This window comes from Photinus pyralis, unplaced genomic scaffold (genome assembly GCF_008802855.1).
Source record: "Photinus pyralis isolate 1611_PpyrPB1 unplaced genomic scaffold, Ppyr1.3 Ppyr1.4_LG7, whole genome shotgun sequence".
Taxonomy (NCBI): domain Eukaryota; kingdom Metazoa; phylum Arthropoda; class Insecta; order Coleoptera; family Lampyridae; genus Photinus; species Photinus pyralis.
In genome coordinates this window covers 11305455-11333112 of record NW_022170738.1, presented here as the reverse complement: position 1 = coordinate 11333112, position 27658 = coordinate 11305455, and the positions used below count along the sequence as shown (strand labels likewise).

Genomic DNA, 27658 nt, shown 5'->3' with positions numbered 1-27658 from the left:
AATATGCCAGCAGTACATTCTTGCTTACTTTTTGAACTCCCTTCTCGGCCAGTCAGTTTTCAAAAATTTTGTACTCCTCGTACTTTACTTTCGATTTTACAAGCAGTAAATTTAACGTCGCTTCATTGGCAATCTCTTGGGTCTCTGGTGGGGTACAAGAGACGTGTTTGTCATCCGTATTCATCATAACTGCCGCAAAATGGAATTATGACCAAATAATTAAAAGTTTGAAGTTTGAAAATACAGGAATCAGGTTAACCAACGTGAAAATAAATGAATTGTGTCTATTACCAACATACACTGAATGATAGTTTAAAATTACCTAACAACGCCTAAAGGCAATATTTATAATTTGTATAATTTATTATTTAAAATAAAAGTCGAAATAGAAAAAATAGTATAAAGCACACGTGTCATTTGTCTACCTGTCGCCACTCGCTTTGCCGCATTCGCCGCTTATGCGGCAAACTACCTCGTGCGACAATCTTCGTCAAATGACACTTGTACTTTAAATACTATTTTTGTTTGTTCCAAACGTTCAGGGCCGTTCCCCTTGGTCCAAATACGAAATTACTGAACCTTGAAATTTGATTATATTCCTGACTAAACAGATAATAATTGAACAAATAATTAGTTGATTTGACAATATTATTCTCACACTTCGGTACGAGTACGTTTAAATAACCAATTTGTAGACCCCACTATCTAATAGAACTACCCTAACAAAAATGGGACAATATTAAACCCCGTGCTCCCAGTACAATATTACTGTTGCAAGCCAAGGAAGCCAAAATAGAGGGAAGCCAACACATAATAAGAGTGTCCAAAATGAGGTGCAGAGTGTCAAAGAAAAAATCTAGGATAAAATTCATACGGTAGATTGGTATATCCTGCGGCTCCAAGGTTTTATACACCAGCTGGCGGTGTAGACGTTTATCGATGGTATTCGCAACGGAGAAACGCAGCAAGCTTTGAAACTTGCGCGACATGAGAAATTGGAAACGGCTTTGATGCTGCAAAGAAAACGTCTCGTGGTAATGCTCGCGTGACAGATGAAGAAGATGAAAATCTAGAAGAAACAGTGAAAAGTGTAATGCGGCAGCTTTGGAGATAACGACCAGAACTACGATGTGGGGACCGTAATGAAAACTGAGACAGAAAATAGTTATTTGTGCAACTAGAGAAGAAAGTGATGTTTTTCAACTCGACAGTACAGTGACCAATAGCCAAGGAAAACTAGAACGATTCAAAGGAAAGGAGTGAGCAAGTTGTGCCTTGGAGACTGTTATCTTAGTTGTAATGGTCATAACTTTTGAAATTTGATTGTCTTGTTAAATTTAACCTCTTTGTGATAACTAGTTCTTGTAAGTATTTTGTTTTATTGCTTGATTTTACTCTACGATTTCAGTTACCTGATGATGACATGGTTATGTCGAAACATGCAGTATATGTTAAATTTTAATAATATTAAAGAATATATGGGGAAGGTATAAATATTTTCTCATATCGATTACCATTCGCCCCCATTTTGTGAACTCAATTCCAACGTTATGGACGGCACTCATTTACTAATATCCAAGCAAAGGTTTTGGTTAGTAGTAATTTTCACAGTTACAATATTAACTTTTTTTCAGCATTTTTGTTTTTTCAGGAACGGGTTTTTTTATTTCTGAAATTATTTTATATCGAAATAATTTCAAAAATAAAAACACATTTTTCTTTTTGCAAGACTATCAACGCCAGGATGGAAACTAAAAGTGAACATAAAAAAAGTGCATATTTCAGTGTGAGAAATCCGAACAATTAATCACAATCAGTGAACAAAGACTTCAAACAATAATTAATGCGTGCTACCAACGTGAAGATGAAATCCTGAGAAATTGGATTGACGACCTGCAGCAGAGACTAGAGATCCATGAATTTTATTGTCATCGCTCTTGTATGTCGACATACACATCCAAGACCCACATTGCCAGATTGTTCAAAAAAAGTAGGAGACAAAAAGGATCTAAACCAACAGAAGTCATTTACTGCGTTCGATTTTAGAGAAGACTGCTTCTTGTGAACCGAAAAATGTGAAAAAATCCTAAAAACCCAAGCCGATTTAACGAATTTTATATTGTACGAACATTGGACATAAATCAAAACATTCTGAAAGCCTGTTAAAAACGCCAAGACAAATGGGCAGAAGAAGTGAGATCTAGGATCGTTCAAGCGCCAAGTGACCTCCATGCAGCAGATGCAAGATACCATTCAAATTGTTTAAAAAAATTTATTGCCCACAAAAATATCACCGCTGCCCAAAATAAAACTACTTTTCAAGATAATGAAGATATTCCTTTTCAAAAGCTGACTGAGACTATGACTCAGAACATTTTTCAATCTAGGAATAGTACTAGTTTACATAATTTGTATGTTTTATACGGAGGAGAGTTAAGCAGAAAATCCCTTCTCAAAAAGCTCGAAGAATATTATGGAGAGGAGATACTTATTTTGTCGTCGCCTGGTATTGCCAGTCTAATTTTATTTAGAAAGCAATGTACAATGACATTACTCAAAACCGAAGACGACACTAGTACTACAGAAAGTATAAAAACCTTGACAAAGACTATTAAAAAAGAAAGTAAAACCTTGATAAGTCTAAGTACCATATAAGATTAACTAAAGGGTCAATTAAAGTGTAAAGAAAAGATCTCGATTTCTTAAGTCTACTTTCGAGTTTGGATTTGGGTGAAAAAAGGGTAATTCAAAGATAGTTGCCTGGTTAGCATAAAGAAGTTAAGCATCAATAATTAATGTTTTGCAGAAGCAGAGTGGGCGCTGAAAACGGAATATGAGAATACGGCGAAGTGCTGGGAAGCGGTCTCTGGAGCATTTTCGCGTTTATACGAAACAAAAACAGTTACCCTGATTTCCTGTAAACTGAATATTCTATTATTCACGAAGAACCCTAATAAAATATGTGGCAATAAGGAAAGAGAGAGTGACTCCGAAATGAAGAATTCATGTAAGTCCGCAATTTAGAAAATTAAAGAACGTAAGGAATGGTAATGCAATATTTCAAAGTACTAAAAACATCATATTAAATATGAAACCATTTATAACAACGTTTCCACTCCAGAAAACTGCAAATACATGGATCTGCGTTTTTACTTATTAAAATTCTCGGCGTTCTTATAAATTTGCAGCGTGAAATTTGAAATTAACATACATCTACCACTAACTAGGTGTTAATTAACAGCTCCACTTAACTGCAATGCTGCAGCTTTTGACGTGCATGCGTCAATAAACCCTGTTCAGTAGCCGACATTAGACGAAAGTATTAACCATCCTCCACCTTCCACTTTTTACCTGTCTTAAGGTAATGGTAGTTATTTATTTCCCTGCAGAATGAAAGTTCAGCGAGCGCATAATGTAAATTTTGCTATTTTACCTTGTACATTCCACGACTTAAAGATTTATACTCAAAAGGTATTTGCTGCTGTTACATTCACATTTTATAATTCGTTGCAAAAATAATTAGAGCCGATTCCTTATTAATAAAAATAGTGACCACTTTCCTGAAAAATCTCCTGTTGATTAAATATATTTGTGATTAATCTTTTTAGATCACGTTTTGTACTGTTATGGATACAAAGTTCTGTAATAATAGTTTTATTAAAAGTTATAAAGTAAAAAATAAACCGAAAAAAGTCGATACTAAACGTAGTTATATAAGGGCAAATCACATGTTTTACGTTTTTTATTAGTTGCATAACTGTTGGAAAACTTTGCACTTCGCTGCCACTTGCAAGCATCCAATTTTGTGCAACGTAACTTGACGATGTTTCCAAGTACTAACTTCTACATTAACATTCAAAGACTATTCATCTACGATACCTAATATATCGGCACAAACTCCCCAACTTGCTTGTGCGCGCAATTCTTATTAAATGCCTCCTATTTTAAATGTGTTATTACGAAAGGGATTGGAAATGTTTTACTTCAAAAGCGCTTTCGAGTTTCCGGGGAAAATATTTTTCATTTGAGACATTAACACGTTGGAAATAAAAATATAACATGTACTTACGTATTCTCTGTACTCAATAGATCACTAAATGATCATAAAAACTGCATTTTAGATCGTTTACACGTTTAATAAATTCCCCGTTTGGTTAGGAGGTGATTTGCATCCCCTGTCGAGTTTCACCTTTCACTTTATTAGAGGCAATTAAAAAACACTGATGGGGAAGTGTTTTTACAATAACCTAAACTTCGACAGGGGTTGTAATTTAAAAATTTTGGGTATGTCACCCCCTAGAACTTCCCAGTGTATGAACGTTTTAAACCATCTCTAATGTTGTTTTTAAGACCCTTTAGTGATCCTGAAATGTTTTTTTTTTCTTCACTCGTTCCCGGGACTTTGGGAAACTGTACACACAGAACGGATGATTTCATGAACAAGCCTTTCAGTTATTTCAGTTATCAATAGAGTCCACTCATTTCTTGCAGATAGAGTTTTTCCAGCAACGCACAGGAAAAAAGAAATGAACATTCGGTAAACAATACTAAAAAATATTTGGTTACTCGTTGAAAGTGAATCTCGCAAGATGATTGACGAATTTGTATCCAGCCCAACCGTGCTTTAGGTTCCTCACAATTTATTAGTTCCAAATTGGTTTATTTATTGGAGAAATGTTCCACAGTATGGAAATGTCCAAAATTACCCTTATAACTTAGGGTTTTGGCAGCCAACAAAAACACGATTTAATTGTCTTTAATCTTTTTACCGGTTGCCGTTTATTATTGTATAAACAAATTAGGTGCAAAACTTTGATTAATAAATTGACTTTTTTGTGGTAATTTGCCACTCCACATATAGCTCAACGAGATTTTTGCACCTTGGACTCCAACGCGTTCGTGGTGATAATTTACTCAAAAACGATACTCCCATAATGCAATGAAACAGAAATATCTGCGTGGATCTTTGAATCTCCCATTTCGCACTATATATATTTACGCTCGCTTAAAAAATAAATCCGCTAACCGATTGCCTCCGTTACGTAATTAAGTTCTCTTTCTGCATAAACTAGCCACGTATTATTCATTTATTTATAATGACAACTCGTAACAAGGCACCCGCGTAATAAACTCGTCAAAATTGCGGCATAGGTTCTCTGGCAATTCAGTAATTACTTTCAACTTTCGCACTAAATAATAACGTACAATACCGCGGCTAATGGTTCTTTGGTATCCTTCGATGACACGAACGCTTTCCCAGCAAATTTTTTAGTCTATTCGCCGATCTGAAAAACTGAAACGGCCCCCAAGAGAACCCGGCTTCGCGTGCGATTTTGCTACATCTGTAGATATAGAGGAGAGTACCCCTCTCATGCTCCGTTACAACGGTTTTTAAAACCAGCAACACTGTAGCTTACTTTTATCGATGCGTGTTGAAATTTTCTCCAATTGGTAGTTGGTTTTCTCTTTTGGAAGGCAACCACAATTGGAAAATTGGATTGCTGAACGCCGTTGGCTATACGATCAGACCTCTTGTATTCCCATTTGAATTGGTTACTTGAAAATTAATTAGGAAAGGTGGATGACGCAATTTGATTCAGGACCAACCCGTCCTTCAAGCTTACTTTGATAAATGTCAAAAATGTACCCTTGTAACTTAGGGTTTTAACAGCAAACAAAAGCTTGAATTAAGTGTCTTTAACATTTTACCGGTAGTCGTTTTGTTCATAATGTTATGAGTACCTCGTATACACAAATAATACGCACAAATGTGATTAATAAACTGGTTTTCTACACAACTAGCCACTATAAATCTGGCGCAATGAAATGTTTTGCACCTTGCACTCCAACGCTTTCGTGATAACAACAAATTTTGCAGTTTTGGCTAAGGAATCAATACGCGATCGAAAAAAATGTAGTTCTTTCTAGACCGGCAGATTATCACTTATGTACATCGTCGATTGAAAGTTTTGAAGCGGACCCACCGCAAACCCACCATTCTTTATACACAAGTATAAAGGAGATTGCCCCTCTCATGCTCTGTCGCGACGGTTTCTAGGGCCGGCAACACTGTAACGTTTCGACTGTTATCCGCTTGAACACTTGTTTCTTATCTTAAAGCCCTTTATTTCAGACATATTAGTTCTGTTCTCTTTCATTATGAAGCGTTACACGTACTAAGTTTCCTATGTCGGCAAATTTGTAAATTTAACACAAAATCTTTAAGGCATAGGTATGTTCTATTTCACACCTTTTTCCCTTCTTTTTCATCCTTCTCCGCTTCCTTTACATCTTCCTCGAACGATAAAGTACACCTCGGTTTATTTCGGCGAAAAAACATATGCCTATCTCGAAATATAATTAGCTTGCGCAGCGATAACAAACTAGTACTGGCTACAAAAACAACACGAGATTATTTCCAAATCAATAAAACTAATCTTTTAACACGTAGTTTAATTTAAAACTAAAATAAACAAAATACACAAATCGATTATTTAAACAATATCAACATCTAACAATTCTCCTACAAATAAAATTCGATATCAAAGTCGAACACGATCGTAAATGCGTTCATTTGTAACGCCCCGTTGTTTCGTTGAATGTGCGCTTAGTTTGAGTAACTGACTGAATGCGTTTAGTGTGTTAGGAGTGCATTTGGTATAACTGGGAATGGACGGCAGACGATATGAACGTTTTCATAGTCGCTAACATGTCTCCCTCTTTTTCTTTTTGCTTCGCTATTTATGCTACAAAACAGAACCAACGAAACATCCGCGACCGGCGTCCCCTTTCAACCATTAAGAGACCCGTTTTACACTATCTCGGTTCTTGAAAAGGGGACCAGCGAAATCCTCGGTAAACATCTACGTGTTCTAAACGAGCACGTTTAACGCTAATAAACTGATTCGTGCCTACCAATTTTACCCATACATAAAATTGAAAAAATTGAAACTGCAAAGCGGGCTCCCGTTACATTCCCTATCGCGGGGTTTAATTGAAAATTGTGGTAAAGTTTCCCCCTCCACCGAAGAGACTAACGGCGATCCAATGGATTTCGGTTTCCCGAACAAAAGGGAAAATAAACACACTGTGATCTCTTGGACCCACATCTATAGCAAAATTATTGTCGAAGTTCACCTAGGGACAACATCGCCACAAGGTGTACTTCCACTTAACCCAGAACCTAACTTCAAATTTAAATGTTTACAATTTCGATGGGCCGGTGGCCAAGGAAGAACAAAAAAAAAAGAAAAAAAAGACAATACTGCCATGAAAAAGTTAATTAATAAATAAGCAACTTGAGAATGGGACACTTACTCATTCAAAAGTTTGTGACGTACCTACTGCTGATTTAAACCTGGACACAGAATGAACTGTGAGAAGGGATAGTAACGAGGTGGGAGATTTTGGAGTACAACCACCGTATAATAAAAGTTCCAACGTTGCATGTTACTAAAACAAATTATTCTGTTACGCAGTTTACAGTTTATTCCATGCAGTAACGTAAGTGATAAGTACGTTTCAGCAAAAACGTTTAAGGATCAGTCCGTTATTACAAAGGTGACAATGATTAAGACCATCGAGGCGCTTTCCGTTGTATAAAATTTCCAACCAATTATCTCCTACATCCCCTTCGAGCGAAGAATTTGATATAATTATACACTTTAAGTGATTATAGGAGAGTAATTACTTGGAGTTTCAAAGCTCGGTGCACAAATATGCCCTTACCTTAAAGAATTAATCTTCTGGTAGATTCAGAAGCCCATAACATAATTTTAGCACGAGCGTTTAAACGACTCACGTTGTAATTATTTCTTTAAGAAATGCAGTTGAGCAATTAGATTAATTACTTACAAGATGAATGTTTCGTGTAAATTTTAGCGCAGTTAGTAGGCGAGGAGAGCCAAAAATAGCGATCGATAATACAATTTTAAGGAACCTCAAGTATTTAAAACTGATTCAGCGCCTGCTAAATAGTCGTATGGTTCAAAAGTTCCACCCTACACTTAATTAATATTTTAAGCGATCATTTATCTTGAAAATTAATGATACCTAAATTAATATTTAATTACCAAGAAGGCCTCGTTTCCAACTAATTTTAAAATTTGTGGGATTATCAAAGGAAATACAAGATACCATATTCTGTGATGCTTAAACATTTTAATTGCAAATTTGGCATGGAGTATAAACATTTCGCCTAATGCGTTTTTTATGCCCCTTTTTATTTTATTATTTTTACTAATTGTTATTCAATATCCTTTTTACCCCCAAAGTAATTTGCGCTGGCATCCGAAGTCTCGCGTGCCAGAGAGACAAATCTGAACATTTCTACTTATATTTAACACGTGTTATGTATCATTTAAAAATGAGTAAAAAAATTAATCCCACCTGTGCTAAACCCTTGTAACGAGACTAAAAGCAAATCGCTAATAAATAGCAGCTGTAATGAAACATAAAATCCATTAAATAAATCATTTGAAATCCTCTCTACGTAATGAAACATATGCACGTACAATCTCTAACATGTAGGACGAATTAAGGGCGTTTCAATTAATCATTGAGTTAACATATTTTCCTATCCAAATGATTTTTACAAACATTACCATTCGTCTTCCACACAACACACTGGAATTTGATTCGTATAAATAACTCAGGATTACAACGGACGCGTGTTTAAAAGTGATTCGGGAAACATTAGTTCCCACAAAGGGGCATTGTTGAATTACTGTTTTTACGGGCTCGGGTACTAACATTAGTCTAATTTTTGTCACTTCGTGCACCTAAAAATTCCGCCGAAGCTTTTTTGTGGTAGCTGTATGAATAAAGAGACGGCTGTTAATCAATCCTCTGCCATAAACGCCTCTAGATTTTAAATTTAGTAACGCCCTTTCATTAAATTAAGCTGAAAGTCATGCTTCGCATTTTCGCAAATCTTGCCTTTGTAGAATACTAAAGCGTTTCTTACTGTGCCCTTTAATTCTATTTCCTCTACGTACACTACCGCAAATCAAATTGTTCACTATCAATTGACCAAATAGCGTATTACGGACTTTCATAATGAACGGATTAATCTACCTCTTTCATAAAGCTGAAAATTCGGAATAAAATTCGTCGCTAATTAAAAATAAACGATCTAACGCTTAATTTAAACTGCGCTAATCTGAGAAGATTGCTAGCATGATGCTATTTGCGTCAATTAAAAAGCGTTTCCGCTACCAGTGTAAGGACGCTTCTCTAATTGAAAAACTGTGTTCGTGTCAATGCTTAAGCGTGTTTCAATTAGTGATTCCGCTGACGTTAATGAAAAACCCTTAAAAAGGCGCTGCAACGAATATAAGATTATGACCGCATGTGTTGATGTTCAGTTTACTCAAGTACAATTTCAACTACCTACCCATCTCCATGTCAAGTTGAAGTCTTGAACTAATCAAAAGAGGACACTACATGATTGTCGTTTGCCTTTAGTTGGAATTATTAAATGGTTGACTTTTACAGTTCAACATTGAGGTATAGGTATTTCATTCTCATTAAGAAGAAAAATGTGAGGGTGAGAAACATTTTTTTTATCTTTTTATTCGTAAGGCGGTATAGGTAATGTTAACAATGAACTTCGTCAAAGTTAGGCACGAAAATCGTCACAAGCACAAAAGATGACAGATTGGAACGTTTACTAAGCCTATTACTTTTCTGTAGCAAAACTAATACAAAAGTCCAGTCAAAGGTTATCCCAACGCACGGCAATCAAATTGTTTAAATCATTATTAAATTAAGTTTTTGAGATCCACAATCCACAATTTGCATTCTCAAATCAATTTTGTTATATTTAATGCTATATTCTGACTCCAATTCACAAACTAAACAAAAGAAATTAAGGCGAAATTTATGTAGCGAGTATCCCATACATTGGGGCGCCATCAAATCGATAAAAAATTAGTCACCAACGATAAGGGATGAAAGCGGACATTCTTTGCATGAAATATGATATGCCTTCAGAGTCATCGCGAACGTTCCATGATTTTCTAGAAATTTTCCGTTTGGTTTTTCAATCAATACGTGCTTTAAATTGATCAGTTGTTGTCGATAGTGGGTGGTATTAACTGTTTCGCCAGGTTGGGGAAGCTCGTAATACACTACTCCCACCACGCACACGGCATTCCTCCCAAAGCGATCCGGTCTTGCACACGACATTGATGATTCTCCTGCCATTACCCATCATTTTTCGTTTTGGATTCTCAAAATGCACCCATTTTTCATCGCCAGTTCCAACCCAATTAAAAAAACTCTCCCTTTCATGGCATAAATGCAGAATTTCGCACACAGTTCTCGCGTTTCCATCTGTCGTTCGTTCAGTTTGTGTGGAACCCATTTTTCAACCTTTTTAATCTTTCCCAAGCCTCTCAGGCGATAGGAAATGACCTGCCGAGTAACATTCAACTGCGACGCCGTGAATTGTATTTGTGTAGCGTCTTCGTCTAATAATGCTTGTAATTCGTAGTCTGCAAGCTTTTTTGGTCGATTTTAGCGTTCTTTGTCAATAACATTGAAATTGTCACTTTTGAAACCAGCATTCACAAGTCTTGACGGTGGGAGCGCGATGGCCGTAGGTGTCTTCGAGAATTCAGTGACTTTCCGATGCCTTTTCCTATTGATTAAACAGCAAAATCATCAATTGCCGCAAATGCTCTTTATTTGGGGCAAAAGTCTTACCAACAAAATGTCGCTTTAGGTTTAACATATACTTCAATTACAGTGACTGTATAAAGATAGTGTGGCCATAATAAGATCAATACACATTATCGGTCAAGTCACTGTCCGGTCACTGTAGCGTGTATTTCTTTTATGAACGTGTTTTGACCGTAGCCTGACCGATACTATGAGTCGGCCATAAGGAATGCACGCTATAATATTTGACCGCACTGTGATTCGACTGTGACGTGACCGAAAATGTGAATCTGCCTTTATGCTCCATGTCGGCTTTATTGTTTCCAATTTATCATTTAGCTGATTGGTTTCACCGTATGACCAAATTATCTCTATAGGGTCTCTGTAACTTCAATTACAGTGACTGTGGTGATAATGCTTCATGTCGGCCATATTTTTTCCAATGTACCAATAAGCTGATTTGTTTAACCCAACAATACTGCTGCCACAGTAAATTGTTCAAGCATGATCAAGTCATCACCTTGGTGGCCAGGTTAATTTTCACCAACCCGATGTATTTGGCCAAAATATGGCGGATCTCCTAACTACCAATAGAAAATAGGCTGCCTCTATGGAATCACTGTAACTTTAATGCATGGATATATCAATCTTTAATTACAGTGACTTTATAGAGATCTTTAAGGTTGTAAGCGCCATCTCTTGACAAAAAAACGACGTTTGAAACTTGCGCACGTAAGTATATCGTCAATTTTATTTAAACTCATGGAAACAAATCTAAAATAACAAAATTTTGGAATAACCAGCCCTCTAAAGAGACAACCTTGTATACCGCCTAACTCCTATCACTCAAAAAACCCACAACGAAATTTGAATAAAAGTAAACCCCATTAAAAATGGCTCCCGTTACAAGCCTAGTTGTTAAAAAATTATGCTTTTGTTCCGTTCAGTATGTTAAAGAACGTTTTCTTTGCCGTTCTTAGACATTAAAGAAAGAAAGAAATTAACAATTTGATGGACAGAAAAAGCGTGTTTAACAAACATCAATTAATTAAAATAACCAAGAGGCTCTTAGTTAAATCATGACCATTATTACATACAGAGTCCTGTAACAGTGTGTCGATATTTCCTAGCCTCGTAAAATATATTTAAAACACTTTTTGTGCAAATGTCAACTATAGATGGTTGCGCATCTATAGCAATTATTTTTAAATGTACCGGGTGACCCAATAAGACTGTTCCTCGGCGATATCTCAGGAACCGTTCGTCGTATGACTTAGGGGTAAAAAAAATTATTGGGTAAATCGGTTATGAAGAATCGCTGGAAAATATTTTCAAGTTCTAAAAATGACCATCAGAGGGCGTAACTACCATTTTAAATTTTAAAATTGCATTTTCTTTAAATTTCGCATAATAAACTAAACATTCTTTTTTCACATTTTTGAAGAGAACCAGTTTATCTATCATTTTCGTAATAACAAAAACTCAGTTATTTCAAAAACAAAGATGGCGTGGAGCGTTCAATTGTTTTTGTAATAACCTGCTTTAACTTCTTAACCGTTTGGCCGATTGTAACAAATTTGGTATCGCTGAAAAGAGCATTCCTTGGGCAACAATAATCAACCAAAATATAGTTAATTTAGTTGAATCCTTCTCCGCCAGGGGGATAGTTTTGACACAAAATCCTAAAAAATCAATTTGTAAATTATTCTGCTGTGTTTACATGCAGTTTTTTGAATTCGTAATCTTTCCTAAAATGCCGATTTCTAACCAAGAAGCATTTAATATACTGGCGGCGATGGTTCGTGGTCGATTCGGGTAACGCAAATAGAAGATGTGGGCGCAATGGTCGCATTTTGAAAATACTCAAAATATATCGCCAGCATATTAAATATCTACTTCTTGGTTAGAAATCGGAATTTTAGAAAAGATTACAAATTCAAAAAACTGCACTTTCTGAATGTAAACACAGCATAATAATTTACAAATTACGGCTGTTATTTTAAATAGATAGATAGATAGATAGATAGATAGATCTTTATTGCTCTTGAAGTACAAAGTATACTTATAGCAACTGAGTTAAGTTTTTGCTTATTATACCTAACAAAAAAAAACAAAAAATAATTAGCTTCATTATAAATGCCACAAAATAAATGTAACCTAGCAATTAGTTATTAATAATTAATATGATTATACAATTTGAAAAAAGAAAATATCGTGTTTTCTATTAAAGTATACACAAATAATTATGAAATCAATATTTTTGTTTTTAACATAAACAGTTATCCACCAGGGCGACGTATCCAATGTGACGAAGTGTAAACTTTTTTGTAAAAATAACGCGAGGCCACCACTAGCACGCCCCTAGTCGCCTTAGAAATGTAATTTTCACAGAAAAAACTGGGCAGGTCTGCAGGATCATTAGTAAGCCACGTTTCACAGAAGAAAAAAAATATCAGCAGGTATTGTTTGTAAGTCTAGGGAATTTAAATTGTTAAAGCCGGCTACGTTCCAAAAGAAAAGACTGAGTGGTTGCTATGCACTTTCATACACGTTAGATTTCTTTGAGTCGTTTTGTTGAGGTGAAAGCGAAGCTTCAGATGAATTTCTTTTGTTTAAGCCAGAAGGACCAGCTTTGTTGTCTACTACTATTGAGGGAGTATTCTGAATTTTTTATAATGTATCGTGTTGCATTTGTTTAATTTTCCAACGCCTACCTAAAAGTGGAGGATCCTTTTCCAAACAATCTTTCGCGCCATCGACAAATACCGGAAATACGTCAAATAAGATACAATTTAAGCATTTTAATCAATTAATCACTTAATCTCATTTTCCCAATATTTGAGGTTAGGAACGAGATTTTGACAAAGTTTTCACTGGCCTCTTTGGATGATATTTGGCTACTTTTTCATAAAGAAAAAGTCATATTATTCCATTTGATTTTTTTAGGATTTGGGCCATAGTTATCAAAACTAGCCCCCTGGCGGAGAAGGATTCAACTAAATTAACTATATTTTGATTGATTCTCATTGCCCAAGGAATGCTCTTTTCAACCACACCAAATTTGTTAAAATCGGTCCAACGGTTAAGAAGTTAAATCAGGTTATTGCAAAAACAATTGAACGCCCCACACCCTCTTTATTTTTGAAATAACTGAGTTTTTCTTTTTACGAAAATGATAGATAAACTGGTTCTCTTTAAAAATGAGAAAAAGTATTTTTTTGTTTATTATGTGAAATTTAAAGAAAATGCAATTTTAAAAATTAAGATGGCAGTTACGCCCTCTGTTAGTCATTTTTAGAACTTGAAAATATTTTCCAGCGATTCTTCATGACCGATTTACCCAATAATTTTTTTTTACCTCAAAGTCATATGACGAACGGTTCTCGAGATCTGGCCGAGGAAGTGTCTTATTTACGGTGTAAATAAATAACTGATTTTTTTAATCGAACACCATGTATATGTTTCAATTTTCGATGTCTCTACATTGAAACCTATTCACTTTTTGATTTTTTTGATTTTATTGAACAAATTCCGAGAAACAAAAAATGTTTTTTAACTTTCCAAAAGTAAGAAACATAAAGCCGTACAGCAGTTTCTATGGCGTAAGTTATAATTGCACTGCTTTTTCTCAAAACCCGCCCCATAAACAGCCAGCTAGCTCAGGGATGTGAAAGTAAAAAGGCATGAGATACTTTGCAATTAGTACATACAAAATCTTCTTAACTCCCTCGCACGTTACCGTAAGGCTGGGCGCCACCCAGTGTTTTTAAATGATTGATCCTTCCTCTTATGAAACTGGGAACTATTAATGGAAAGCGCTAAAAACAATGATTGCAAATTCCCGCAACAAAATAATCCAATGTTTTATTTACCGTTAATAAAATTCTCAAGAATTCGACAATTATTACCAGAATTACAAAATTAAACTTGACATCCCTATTTATGATCGATTACGTTACATTAATATTTAATAATCATCCCTTAAATGTAAACTGATTACGAACAAAATCGCATCGATAAGGAAAATACAAGAATCCTAATATATAATAATCTTACCTTTAATGATGCAATGTCTGACGTAGGAAAAAGCTCCGTTCCAGCGTGTCCAGCAATTCAGTCTAAAACAAGGAACCCAAGTTAATCCACTCGGTAATTAAAATTACAACTACTTGGGAAGCCAACTAAATATATTGTAACTAGATCCACGATCGAATACTTTTGCAAGGCACCGCTCGTGAGGAGAAGGCGTGCCCAAAATAATGGCACGTTCAAAATCGAATCGATCATGTATCAATAGGTTAAATTTGGTATAATTCCTTGAAGAGCAATTACTACTAATTACTCACGTAATTAATGCAATGAAATAAACGTTACCATGAATGACCTATGGACTCAATTTCGTTATCTTCACTTCCAGCGTGTTGGACACCCCTGCACATATTTCAAATACTTTGTAGTTTATCTAAATATTAAGTTGTATGGTTTACCTACTTAGATTATAAGTAACAAAAGGACCGGTCTAGGGCAGGTAATTAGCCCACAATTAGGTTTAAGGCATTACTGGATCCTGGATGCATTGTGTGTTTGTTAGTCAACGCAAGCACATGAAATGAGAAAATATAGGCGGTTTTCTTTAACCCCAAAAGACAGCGTTTGGTGCAGTTATCACAGATCATATATTGATTTTGTACACACATCAATGATAAAACTTGAACTCTTGTGTAAACGTGGATTTAAATTATAATTTGATAATGAAACTATAACCGAAACTAAAAACCTTGTAAAGAAACGACATATCAAACCCATTCAAAACACAAAATTCAACATACCTCCGAACGAACAAGAGGGTTATTCAAACGACAACAATACGGCAACGGTTGAAAATGAAATCGGTTCAAACTTCCAATAGCGAATTCGTATGCATCTACATTAAATCCAATTTATAGCCTCCAACATGAGAGAAAAATGTATTTCGATCCCAAACGAGTTCGAAATCACATTGGATAATCTGTTAATGGTTAAAGGGCAACAATTAGATTTGATAAAACGCAAAGAACATTAATTACTGAAAGCGAATCCGTTAAACAAAATACAACGTAAACTGTATGACAGTTTAAATCAAACTAGATATTTAGATTTAGAAACTTGAATTTCATGATTTAACGTTGGAATTGAATATTCGAAACTTTACGATATCGGAGCACTTTAGGAGTAATTACCAGAAAAAAAAGAAAGTAGAGCAAAGAAAGTTTGCTGTCGATAAAACTTCGTTAAGTGCGATAGCACAAATTCGTCAAAATTTTGAAATTACAATAAACCGAATTTCAACAAAATAATTAGTGACAAGGTCTGTGAACATGAATATTTATAAAACAATAATCAGGAATGGGTGAAATGCTACAACGCAAAACAGCTAAGAGGGTTTCTAAGCGAATGCCGCTCTTGTTCCATTTTAAATGATTATAACAACAGTTGAGTTGCATTAAGTGCAATATTTCTTTTGCAGTTCCTCCAGAGCAACCGACGATACTGGATAAATGGGGACGACAATTAAACGGTTCGATAGGTCCACACGAAGAAGGCGATGACATAACGCTAACGTGTAGAACAGTCGGCGGTCATCCCGAACCGACAGTGCGTTGGCTCGTAAATGGAATGCTCGTTGACGAGCAGTATGAACACAACGCGGGCGACGTCATTGAAAATCGCTTAGTGTGGGCGGGTATATCAAGAAAAGACCTAGACGCCATATTCACATGTCAAGCTGTAAACACGCTGCTTACCGAACCGAAAGAGGCGATGGTTAATTTGGATTTATACCGTAAGTATACATTTCGATCTAAACATATAGAGAAAGTGAGTGACTTTTTATAAGTAAAGGTATTTGTCTCCTTTCCAGTAAAACCCCTGACAGCGAGGATTTTAAAGACCGTAAGCCCCTTAGTAGCAGATAGACGATACGAAGTGTCCTGCGAATCTGCGGGATCTCGTCCTTCGGCCATCATCACCTGGTATAAAGGCAAACGTCAGCTTCGAAGGACTAAGGTAAGGAAGCTCAACGTCGTATAATAAAAAGAAAAATGCCCTTAAAACTTTAATTTTAATCAACAAAAACTTCGACCGTTTTTAGTAGAGTTTTATGTTAATATTTCTTTTAGCCTTAAACGGCGACGTCTTAATTTTGTTGATTACTCGAGAGAGTGTTAATAAAAAATCTTTAAAATTATCGCCTTTATGCTCGTAGTTATGAATTTTATGAACATAAAATTCCTATTGAAGGTTCATTTACATTTTACTTTCAACAGACATAGCTAACTTACTACTTTTGTAACTTTCTAAAAGACAGAGTGCGACTGCACAGTACAACCCCATTACTAAGTCGTAAATTTGTAATTAGCCTGCTGTAAGTTGTATGATGTTTCATTTACAAGGGCCCTTCGAGTCGTAAGCGCTATTGTTCCATAAACACACGTAGCACCCTGAAAGAGAAACAAACGCCTTAATTTGGATTGGAATTTACTCGCGTTACCTGAAATTTTACCTCAATCAAATTGATTTATCATAACATTATCATAGGGATGTGAAGAGCGGGCGGATAAATTTTATATCATTTGGAAACAAATTCTATAGTTAATTAACTATGCATATACGAAGTTGTTAAGTAAACTTTGGGAAAAGATGTTAAAATGTATCGGAAACTGTTACCTACCTATGTAAATATCGGAGACGATTGCCCGACAAAAATTTTGCAAGATAAGAAGAATATAATGTTTGTTTCGATCCTTTCAAAGACATGGTTTTTCAAAAAGCATCATGAAACCGAAAATAAGCATGGGTTCAGTTACAAATTGCCATTTTACAAATTGTAATTTTCGTTAATAAAATTTGGAATTATATATTTAGGTTTCATTTTAGGTATTTACACATAAGCAATACCCGCGGGTATTGCACAAGTGCCTGAATACTCGAGGATATTTGTTTGTTGCTAGGTGATTTCTGTAATATGCATTAATATGATTGGTTGAAATTTTCTGAGGGCAATAGTCATCCCGTATATCCCTCGTGCACGCCAAATACCAGATCTGAGTAATATTCAGGTATTTGGCGTGCACTTGGGATATAATACTTGAATATTCCATTGGATAAGTTTTTAATCATTTTTAATAAAAAAAAAATCCTTTATTCCAGTTTGTGATGCTATGCGCAATAAACAGACATATTAATGGCGCACAGTGGAAAAAATATTGTAATAACTAAAAGTGCCAGTTTATATCAATAAATAAACAATTGACTGGAATGCATTTACGGCTATCGTAAGAAAAAATAGATCACCTACATATTATGCGAAACGTAACGGAAGATATCTTTCGTTGCGGGTGGCATTTAATAAGTTGATTTTTTACTGAGAATTGGTTCTGTTCAGAAACAGTACCACTAATCGATTTACTTACAATCAAACATAATAGAGGAAAGACATCAAACAGTGCGATGAAAAGTCATATTTATTTTTAATTAGCTATGAACCACAAAAATTAAAAAAGTACTATTTGGACGACACGAGAGCAATGGTAACATCGAAAGGTACGAATGTTGAAAGAATTTATGCTTGGCTCTGATCATAATTAGAGTTCGAGTGAAAAAAATCCCTGTAAACTCGGTATCTATTTGTAAGCAAAATTGAATATTGACGAGGATTTGGCAGACCCTATCTGTATGGACTTTGCAGGACCGTAAACTAGACAAACCGTTCCTGTAGTGCACGGGTACACCTACCTTTACGAATCAGTTTGGTTCGACCTGGTAATTGTTGGCTAAAAAGTACTAAGCACGTCTAGACATTTTATTAGATCTACAGTAATGCTGGGTTTATTTAACGATCAAATTGGCCTTTGGTGACCTTGAAAATGACATGACGCTGACATCAATATTGTCCTTGGATGATCATGTAAGAGAAATTTGCCACCACAAGTAATGTGTCCTTAGCTGACCTTGAAAATGAAATTCGACGCCGGGAAAAAGATGTCATTGACCTTGGAAGAGCTTAGAAGTGACGTTTGGCACCACAAAAATGTAACCTTAGACGATCGTGAACACGAAATTCGATGCCGGAAAAAAGATGTCATTGACATTGGGTGACCTTGAAAATTAAATTTGACGCCGCAACAAATGGCGTTATTGCCTTCTGACCTTGGAGATAGAATGCAACACAGCAAAAAATAGGACCTTTCACCTTCAACATGCCAGGGAAAAATGATATCATTGACCTTGAAAGTAAAGTTTGTCAGCGCAACAAATGGGGTCATTGACCTTTGATTTTAAAAATAAAATAGGTAGGACAACACAAAAAGAAGATATTGACCTCCGATTGCCTTGAAAATTGAAATATGAGCATAATAAATTGTCATTGACTTCTGATGACCTTAATGGGGTCATTGACCTTTGATTTTAAAAATAAAATAGGTAGGACAACACAAAAAGAAGATATTGACCTCCGATTGCCTTGAAAATTGAAATATGAGCATAATAAATTGTCATTGACTTCTGATGACCTTAAAAAGTAGAATATGGCGCCGCAAAGTGGAACGTCCATGAACTTGGAAATGAAAGATGATACCCCTAGAAATTTGTGCATTGAACCTCTCATGACCTTGACAAATAAATAACGTTTTACGACAAAAACAAGGTCTTGAACTTTAAATTACCTTGACATAATTTATTGGTAAGGTGAATACCGGAGTAGTATAGAACAATCTGAAGCACCTTCTGCAGAGGCCACCTCTAAAAAAGCAATTATGCGGGTCACTCTGTAATTGGGCCAAGCCCTGTTGATGGACTAAGAACGAGAGAGAGAGAAGAGAGAGAGAGAGAGAGAGAGAGAGAGAGAGAGAGTAGAGAGAGAGGGAGAGGGAGAGGGAGAGGAGAGAGGAGAGAGGGAGAGGGAGAGGGAGAGGGAGGGGAGAGGGAGAAGGGAGAGGGAAGAGGGGAGAGGGAGAGAGGGAGAGAGAGAGGGAGAGGGAGAGGAAGGGAGAGGGAGGGGAGAGGGGAGAGGGAAGAGGGAGAGGGAGAGGGAGGAGAGGAGAGAGAGAGGAGAGAGAAGAGAGAGATAATAAAAATACATTACATAAAATAATGGGTCAATTGCGTTTCGTGACCTTGGGAGTAAAATGCGGCACCGAAATGTGGGGGTTCTTGACCTTTGGTAACCTTAATAGTGAAATTTGAGACCACTAAAAATGTGCCCTTCACCGACCTTGGAAACGAAATTCGATGCCAGGGGAAAGATATCATTGACGTTTAAAGACCTTGACAATGAAATTCCATGCAAGGGAAACATGAGACCTTAAAAGTAAAATTTTTAATTTGATACCGCAACAAATGGGGTCATTCACCTCTGGATTTGGAAATGAAATAGGAGAACACAAAAATGGAGATCTGATTGCCTTGAAAATAAAATATGACACCACAAAAGTTGCTATAATGCTATTGCCCTCTGATGACCTGGAAAGTAGAATATGACGCCGTAAACGTAGTCCATGAACCTGGAATTGAAATATGATACCGCAAATAAATGGGGACATTGACCTTTGATGACCTTGAAAATAAAATATATTACAAACATTGGCATTAATGACCTTTCATGACCTTGGAAGTAAATTATGGCACGGCAAAAATGGGGTATTTAACATTTGGTAACCTTCACAGTTAACACAAAAATGGAATAATTGACCTCTGATGCCCTTGAAAATGAATGCCCTTTAGTTTCACATTGACCTATTTTCCAAGGATGCAGCCACCTCTCAGGTGACCTTTCAACTTCACCTTGACCTACTTTCCACGGTCTTCACCGGATGGCGAGCGACTTAGAACTGAGCTTGATTCGACCTGATTGTTCTTTTAGAAAGATCAGGGACTTTTGGAAATAACGTCTTTTTAAAGTTATTTAATTTAAATCGGGTCTTCGCGATAAGAAAATTCGTTATCGCTGCGTATGCCAATTCATTTAGAAGATAAGCAGGTTTCATCGATATGAAAATACAACTGTACAGTTTATAGTTCGTTGACGCTTACATTTGATAAGAAGGAGGCTGTTTTTTGAGGTGGACATTGAAACGTAGCTGCTTATTGTTTTGTGTGTGTTTGACAGTTATGGAAGGTTTCTTAAAAATCAGCCTTGTTTAATTGTAAAGTCCTTCGCTATCTTATAATTTCTCTATATTGCGTTTATATGCAAATTCTTAAAAATATTGATAGTTTCTAATGTGTGAGAACTTCACATCTAAATAGATTGATTTTAAATTCATCTAATAGTATATTTAAATAATTTTACCCACACGAAAATGCTCCTTTGCGTAATTTTGCCACATGTAAATACACGGCCTTGCTCCGCATCAGGATGCTTCCTCGTTGCGTAGTTGCATTTCGTATATTGTCCACATGCAATCATTGTAGGTTACTCGCAATTCGCCGCGAGATCACAGCACTTACTACGTTTTTGCGCGATCGATCATTTCTGACTATTTACCATGTGTGTTTCCATGACAGTAAGTGGAATTTACCAGTTGCTATGATTACGACGACGCCAAAATTACTTACCGATCTAAAAACAGAACAGCAAAAATACTTACCGACGCCTTTTTAAAAACAATCAGTTCAAAATCAACAGTCTAACATTTAATCTTTAATTATTGTTAGGTACATTAAACGTACAATTTGTGCTGTTGTTTCCTATAGCAAGACGCTCATAAAGTCATAAAGGAAGTGCAAAGCAAGTAAACTACATCAGACACATGCACATTTTTATGAAATTATTAATTTCAATTTTGACATTTAAACTGGTTGCCTAGTGATGTACACCATACCACTTCGAACATTTCGATTTATTCTGCTGGTTAATTTCTTAGTGCATAGTTATATTGGTTGGATAATGTTAATTTCGATCGCGCAAAAATGTTATAAGCACGTCGAACGTTAAGGGTTACCGTTCTCAGACAATAATTGGAGTCGTCGCTTCGCTCCTCCTCCAAACAATTGTCTTCGAACGGTAAAAATCCCTTACCGTTCTCCATACTTAATATACTATTTTTTACCCGATGTTAAACTGCTAACGCTTTACTACTATTCGGATAGATTTCACTCAATAAAATGCGTGTTAACTTCACTACGAATTCAATTTCTGCGCGCTTAGGGTAGTACGTAACCGCAAAATATCGCAAATATGTGAAAATAAACGCCCAAATAATACTCATCTGCCCAAAAACTCCTTACATTCCGATCTCTCCTCACTTATCTCGCACCGCACACTTGAATCGAAAACGTACACGTTGTTATCGCCAGACATACTTTCGTTCTCGTTCGCTATGAAGTGATACATGTGTAAATTTTCCTATGCCGAACATAACACAAATTCGAAAAATGCTTTTTAATTCTAAAGCGACCACTGGTTACAGATTATAGAAACAACCCCCTTTCAATAGATTTCGGTGATTCAAGTAATAGACCGGGAGGCAGCGTACATAGTAACTAAACTATAAGCGACAAAAAATTCGACAATACAGGCTGAAAGTACGTTGAAAACTAATAATAAAATCACTCGTCTGCCAGTCGTCAGTGGCAGCATTAACTTGGGGCGGCGCTGAATAGGTGACTTCTTTAGGTGATCAACTAAATTACTAAACTATAAGGGTCACGGAAAAGATTTGTGTCACGAATTCCCATTTTTTCCATAGTTTTCAAATATGCTATGGCAGACGATTTCAAGTGCAGCGTTAGTAGCGAAAGACGCCCTTCAATGTAGGGAAAAACACCCCTGAACTAAACCATGAGAACCGTATAAAAATTATACATAAAAAATTCCTCTTTTTGTCACTACTTTAAAATATATCCTGGCAGACGATAGTAAGTATAGCTTTAATAGTGGCAGACGTCTTAGAAGTTGAACAATTTAGGTATAGTAAATCCCAGCGAGTGCGAGCGTGTGAGAGATAAGCGCGCGAGACCATAACGAACAAAGATAGCGATAGGATACTGACTACTGAGATCTTTCAAACCATTTGATTCTAAACTTCTCATTCTCATAGTTCCATCCACTTCAATCAGACGGATTGTAGAAGGTCAGGCATTTTTCAGTGGCATTCGCCCAAATTGCGATGAACTAAACCATGAGGACCATACACAAGTCATAAATCCGGTAAATGCGTGGGAACCCGGTAACGCGTTACCCTGCGCGTTACACACATCAACACCCAAATTCACGAACATCTCTCGAAGATTTATGAATTTCTGTGTGTTATTGGAAAAGAGACCTACTTCCATCTACACCTTGATGGTAGCGTCAATTTTACATTTCCCAAAGCAATAACAGCAATATCCACATCGGAAGCGCTAATAGTGACTTCGCTACTTGTTGGTAGTTTACCAAGATAATTATTATTATATTAACATTATAAATAAATTATTCGAGAATCTGCCTCTTAGTGGCTGCAGCACAATTCAGTTTTTACCACATCATCTTCCCTTGCCACAAATGTATAGCACTTATCTTCATATGTTGCAAACACTTCCCTTCCAAGTAAAGCACAATAGGTCTTTTTTGCCCATGAACGGTATAAGTAATCTATAATAGAGGCTTTGAAACTATCATTGCGAAGTGTTTTTATGAAATTTGCAGGATGCTTCTGACTGGGACCAAAAATTTAGTAGGATTGTAATATTTCCTTATTTTGATCCCAACGATCATGTTCTGCGTCCTTCATGGAAGGGGTAACTATCTGCCAAAAGTTAGATGAACTGCTCTCGCTGACACAGCACAAATCTTGACGAGGATGTGTTCAGAAAATCGTTCAAAGGTTTACCGGAGATCTTTTAAAAGATGCAAAGAAAATAATCGATCGATTAAAACAACATCTACAACTGGCGATGGACTAGGGGCACTTGGAGAATCATACTTCCGAAAAAGTTTCAGCAAAACAAACTTGCCTATTTTAATCATCGATCCATCAATGTTGCATAGAGACAACGGCACTGGAGTCAGAGTATAGTTTAGAACGAGCTGAATGTCTTCTTTTCTCTTCAGATTTTCTGTTTCTCAGTGTGAAAAGAATTCAAGAAAAACCGACAATCTCATCGTGAAATAAACAATTTATTATTTTCCATAATTTAATTCGTTTGGTAACTCCAACCGGTGCGTTAATCTATAGCTATCTCTGTTCGTTATGCTCTCGCGCGCTTATCTCTCACACGCTCGCACTCGCTGGGATTTACTATACCTAAATTTTTTAACTTCTAAGACGTCTCTGCCACCATTAAAGCTACATTTAATATCGTCTGCCAGGATATATTTTAAAGTAGTGACAAAAAGAGAAATTTTTATGTATAATTTTTATACGGTCCTCATGGTTTAGTTCAGGGGTGTTTTTCCCTACATTGGAGGGCGTCTTTCGCTACCAACGCTGCACTTGAAATCGTCTGCCATAGCATATTTGAAAACTATGGAAAAAATGAGATTTCTTGATACAAATCTTTTCCGTGATCCTTATAGTTTAGTAATTTAGTTGATCACCTAAAGAAGTCACCTATTCAGTGCCGCCCCAAGTTAATGCTGGCACTGACGACTGGCAGACGAGTGATTTTATTATTAGTTTTCAACGTACTTTCAGCCTGTATTGTCGAATTTTTTGTCGCTTATGGTTTAGTTACTATGTACGCTGCCTCCCGGTCTATAACGTGCATTAGTCTGGATCAAACAGGTTGACGGCGAGGAAAAAGGACAAATTTTTAGACGTTAACATGACTCTCGACGGGATAGAGATTTCGTAGCAGAAATTATGTAACACCATTAAACAGCAGGTACGTCGCCCTTATGACGCTATAAATCCACCAAGAAAACTAGAACGAACTTGAACAAACATAAGTTATAGTCACATGATTCGTAAACACGAATACTGCACCGGCAAAGGCAAATGTGGTCTCCGTCCAAGACAGGGCGCGTTGGCTGAAATGAGACGTCTATTAACAACAAGTGTACAATGTATCAGACAGTAGCGTCCAACGGAAAGCAAATTAATTTTAACGAATGGAGAGCAAGACAAGTACAAAATTAAATTAAAATGAGTATATGTTACATAGCGTGTATTATAATCGGAATCCATAAATTGGGAATTGATAGCCACCACGTAGTATTCCAAGGATCGGTATCCATAGCGAATCTTGTGGAACTTCCCCGAAAGTTCTCTGGTACCTTCGTTGTTAGCTGTAGTTTGTGTTCTTCGAGCTTCTTTTCTTTTGTTTTTCTCGGGAAGGTTTGCCAATTTGCGGAGATTTTGAAACATGAGTATAGTACTCTCCATTTTAGGCTGCTGCCCCTCCAAAATTATTACTGCATATCGTTTAACTTATCCTTAGCGTTCAGATCCGCCGAGCATCCATAAGCGACGATTTTTATTACACTCAGTACGATCTTTCTTCGTTTTGACTCCCCCTTGCAGAACCAAAACTTTTCTAATTCCCATCCTGCTCATTGTAAATTTATACACTCCCAAGAGGGGATATTTAATAAATATAAGAACATTCTAAAGGCGTAAATGTAAATCGAATCAGATGACAAATTGAAAATGAACGAAAACCGTCAGTATACTGTTATTGATACGAAATTGATACAAATTTATTGTACTTGTAACATCTGTCTACACCAACGACCAGAACAATGTCTCCTGGAGGTATTTATTATCGATTGAAATAGTCCGTTGGGGTTGGGTGTTCATGTTCTTTAATAACAGATAGCGAAGGGAGAGGACGGGGAAACAAAGTCACATAAGGAAAGGAAAAAGAAAAATTAACTGAAAGCAAAGAAGACAAAATGTATTAAACTCGCATTATACTGTAAACAATAAAACATAAAGAGGCAATATAAAAGATATAAAATTATACTCTCCTCTAATAAAGCGACATTTCAGTTTGCGCACCGTAGACCCTATAACCAGTTGATGTATGAATTTTATTGTTATGTCAGAAGTGGGATCAAACAGGTGACGATTTAATTACACTTTATACTATTTGTTAATGTAGACGGCATCTTCGCATAAAGATAATGCATCAAAGATGGCAGAGAATAACTTTTGCTACTACATAACAAAAGCATAAAAGTTGCGTTCTTGACGTTTTAAAGCATACCGGCTTTGTAAGATTAATGCCTCATTTTGGCGAGTGGAACATTAAACGAAAGTTCTCCTTCTCCCTGGTTCCTTTATATTTAATTCGAAAGTTTAGGTGTCCATAAACAACAGTAATGTACCTTCGCTGTTAAGGATTTATCTTTGAAATTATATCCCCCAATTGATAGTTTCTGTGTAGTCTAGCTGAAACCGTTAAATGGGAAACTCTAAACTTTATAATACCGTGGTTGCCAACTTTTTGATTAGATTTATAGCAATTTAATTACTCGGCCGTTATTATACTAATTGGAATTTTTATTGCCTATACTAATTTTAACGCCTTAAGCGTTTTAATTGTCTACTACAAAAAGGGTTTCGGTGTAGTTTTAAATTAGTATTTACATACTAAAATTTGCTACGTTTTTGGAGGCTTTCAACTTGTATCCGTATGTTTATGTGTATGTTTATGTTTACTTCTACATTGTGAGTAATTTATACACGAGATAATTTGGGTGTACATTTAGATCCTGTTTTACGACAGAGATAAATTTCAGCGTGAGTTAAAAAAGGTTTCGGCATTTGTGTACTTGCATACCAAGGCATGCTTTATACCATACTCGCCATTTCTAAAACAAATTTAGTATTAATTATAATGAAAATGTCAAGATTGGAAACGTGACCCTCTGTGACACTAAATACGTAGAGAAACAATGGAATTTGTAATTACATTACTAAAATCTGCGAGACGTAATATTTCACTACCAAAAAATAAATAATATCCTTCCCCTAAAAGAATTTAGCTAATTTCAATATCCTCTAAGCCTTTGCGTTGCCACGTAGATCAACCCCTCCTATAATAAACTGCGTGGTATCGATTCCAAAACAAAAATACATGTGGAGGGGTCAGAACAATGTAATATCTCAAGGAATTTTATTAAAATAAGTAATTCATGTAAAATAGAATAGCACTTTGATTATGCTTGGCTTACGGATACATAGTTTCAAGGTGATCGTCTCTTTGTTAGGTTTCGTGCTTTCATCTTAGAAGCCGTGTACTTTAATTGCACTAGATTCACCTGGATCGGATTTCTGATTTAATGAACCTCCGATGATTTTACACGCGTACATATATCCACGTTCACATAGAACAATCTGGGGCGTTACACGTTACATCTTTACACCAAAGATGTAAAGCTCAAAGGTTACAGGTTATTTTCTTACGTAACCGCACATTCGGTGATTTAAGTTTAAAGTGTAGCACCTTAATAACTTAATAAATAATTTTACTTCTGAATTCCAGATTTAATTACAGATTGCATGGAATAAAAATTAGAGTAGGTATTATTAAAGGCTCTATACATTGTATAGATAATCATCGCAGCATGTCGTATTTTATTGTAGCATTTGTTGTGGCCCATTTTAATTATTGACCCGTAGCATGAGTTATAATGACACTGCTTCTCTCAAAACCACCCGCATAAACGGTCAGCTAGCACCGGGATAATAACGTATAACAGAGCATGAGGTCCATCAAAGCTGTTACTTTGTAGGGCATATAAAATCGTGTCTTCCCAAAAAGATTGAGCGCCATCCAGTTTCTTTAAATGGTCCCAAGCAATTTGTATGAAACTGGGAAGTTGGAATGAAAGCGACAAAATGCAGTAGTTGTAATTTCCCGCAACAAAATAGTCCAGCGATTTACTTACAATTAAAGAAAATCCCAAAAATTCAACAATAATTACTAGTTAACTTGTTAACAAAATTAAAGTTGAAATCCCTACACAAGGATCCCATAAAATGATCATGGATTCCTTACCTTTTAATAAAGAAATAATCCGAAACCCGAA

General features: G+C 36.1%; 1 protein-coding gene across 1 annotated transcript in view; it reads left to right on the top strand.

The window, feature by feature from the left end:
* Positions 1–9404: 9404 nt before the first annotated feature.
* The window catches only part of LOC116176489 (hemicentin-1), a 109743-nt gene continuing 91489 nt past the window's right edge, over positions 9405–27658 (top strand). Inside the window, exons 1-3 of the mRNA XM_031495094.1 lie at positions 9405–9547; positions 16169–16483; positions 16562–16707. Coding sequence (XP_031350954.1) covers positions 16318–16483; positions 16562–16707 — 312 coding nt within the window. The 5' untranslated portion in view covers positions 9405–9547; positions 16169–16317. The remainder of the gene's footprint in view (positions 9548–16168; positions 16484–16561; positions 16708–27658) is intronic.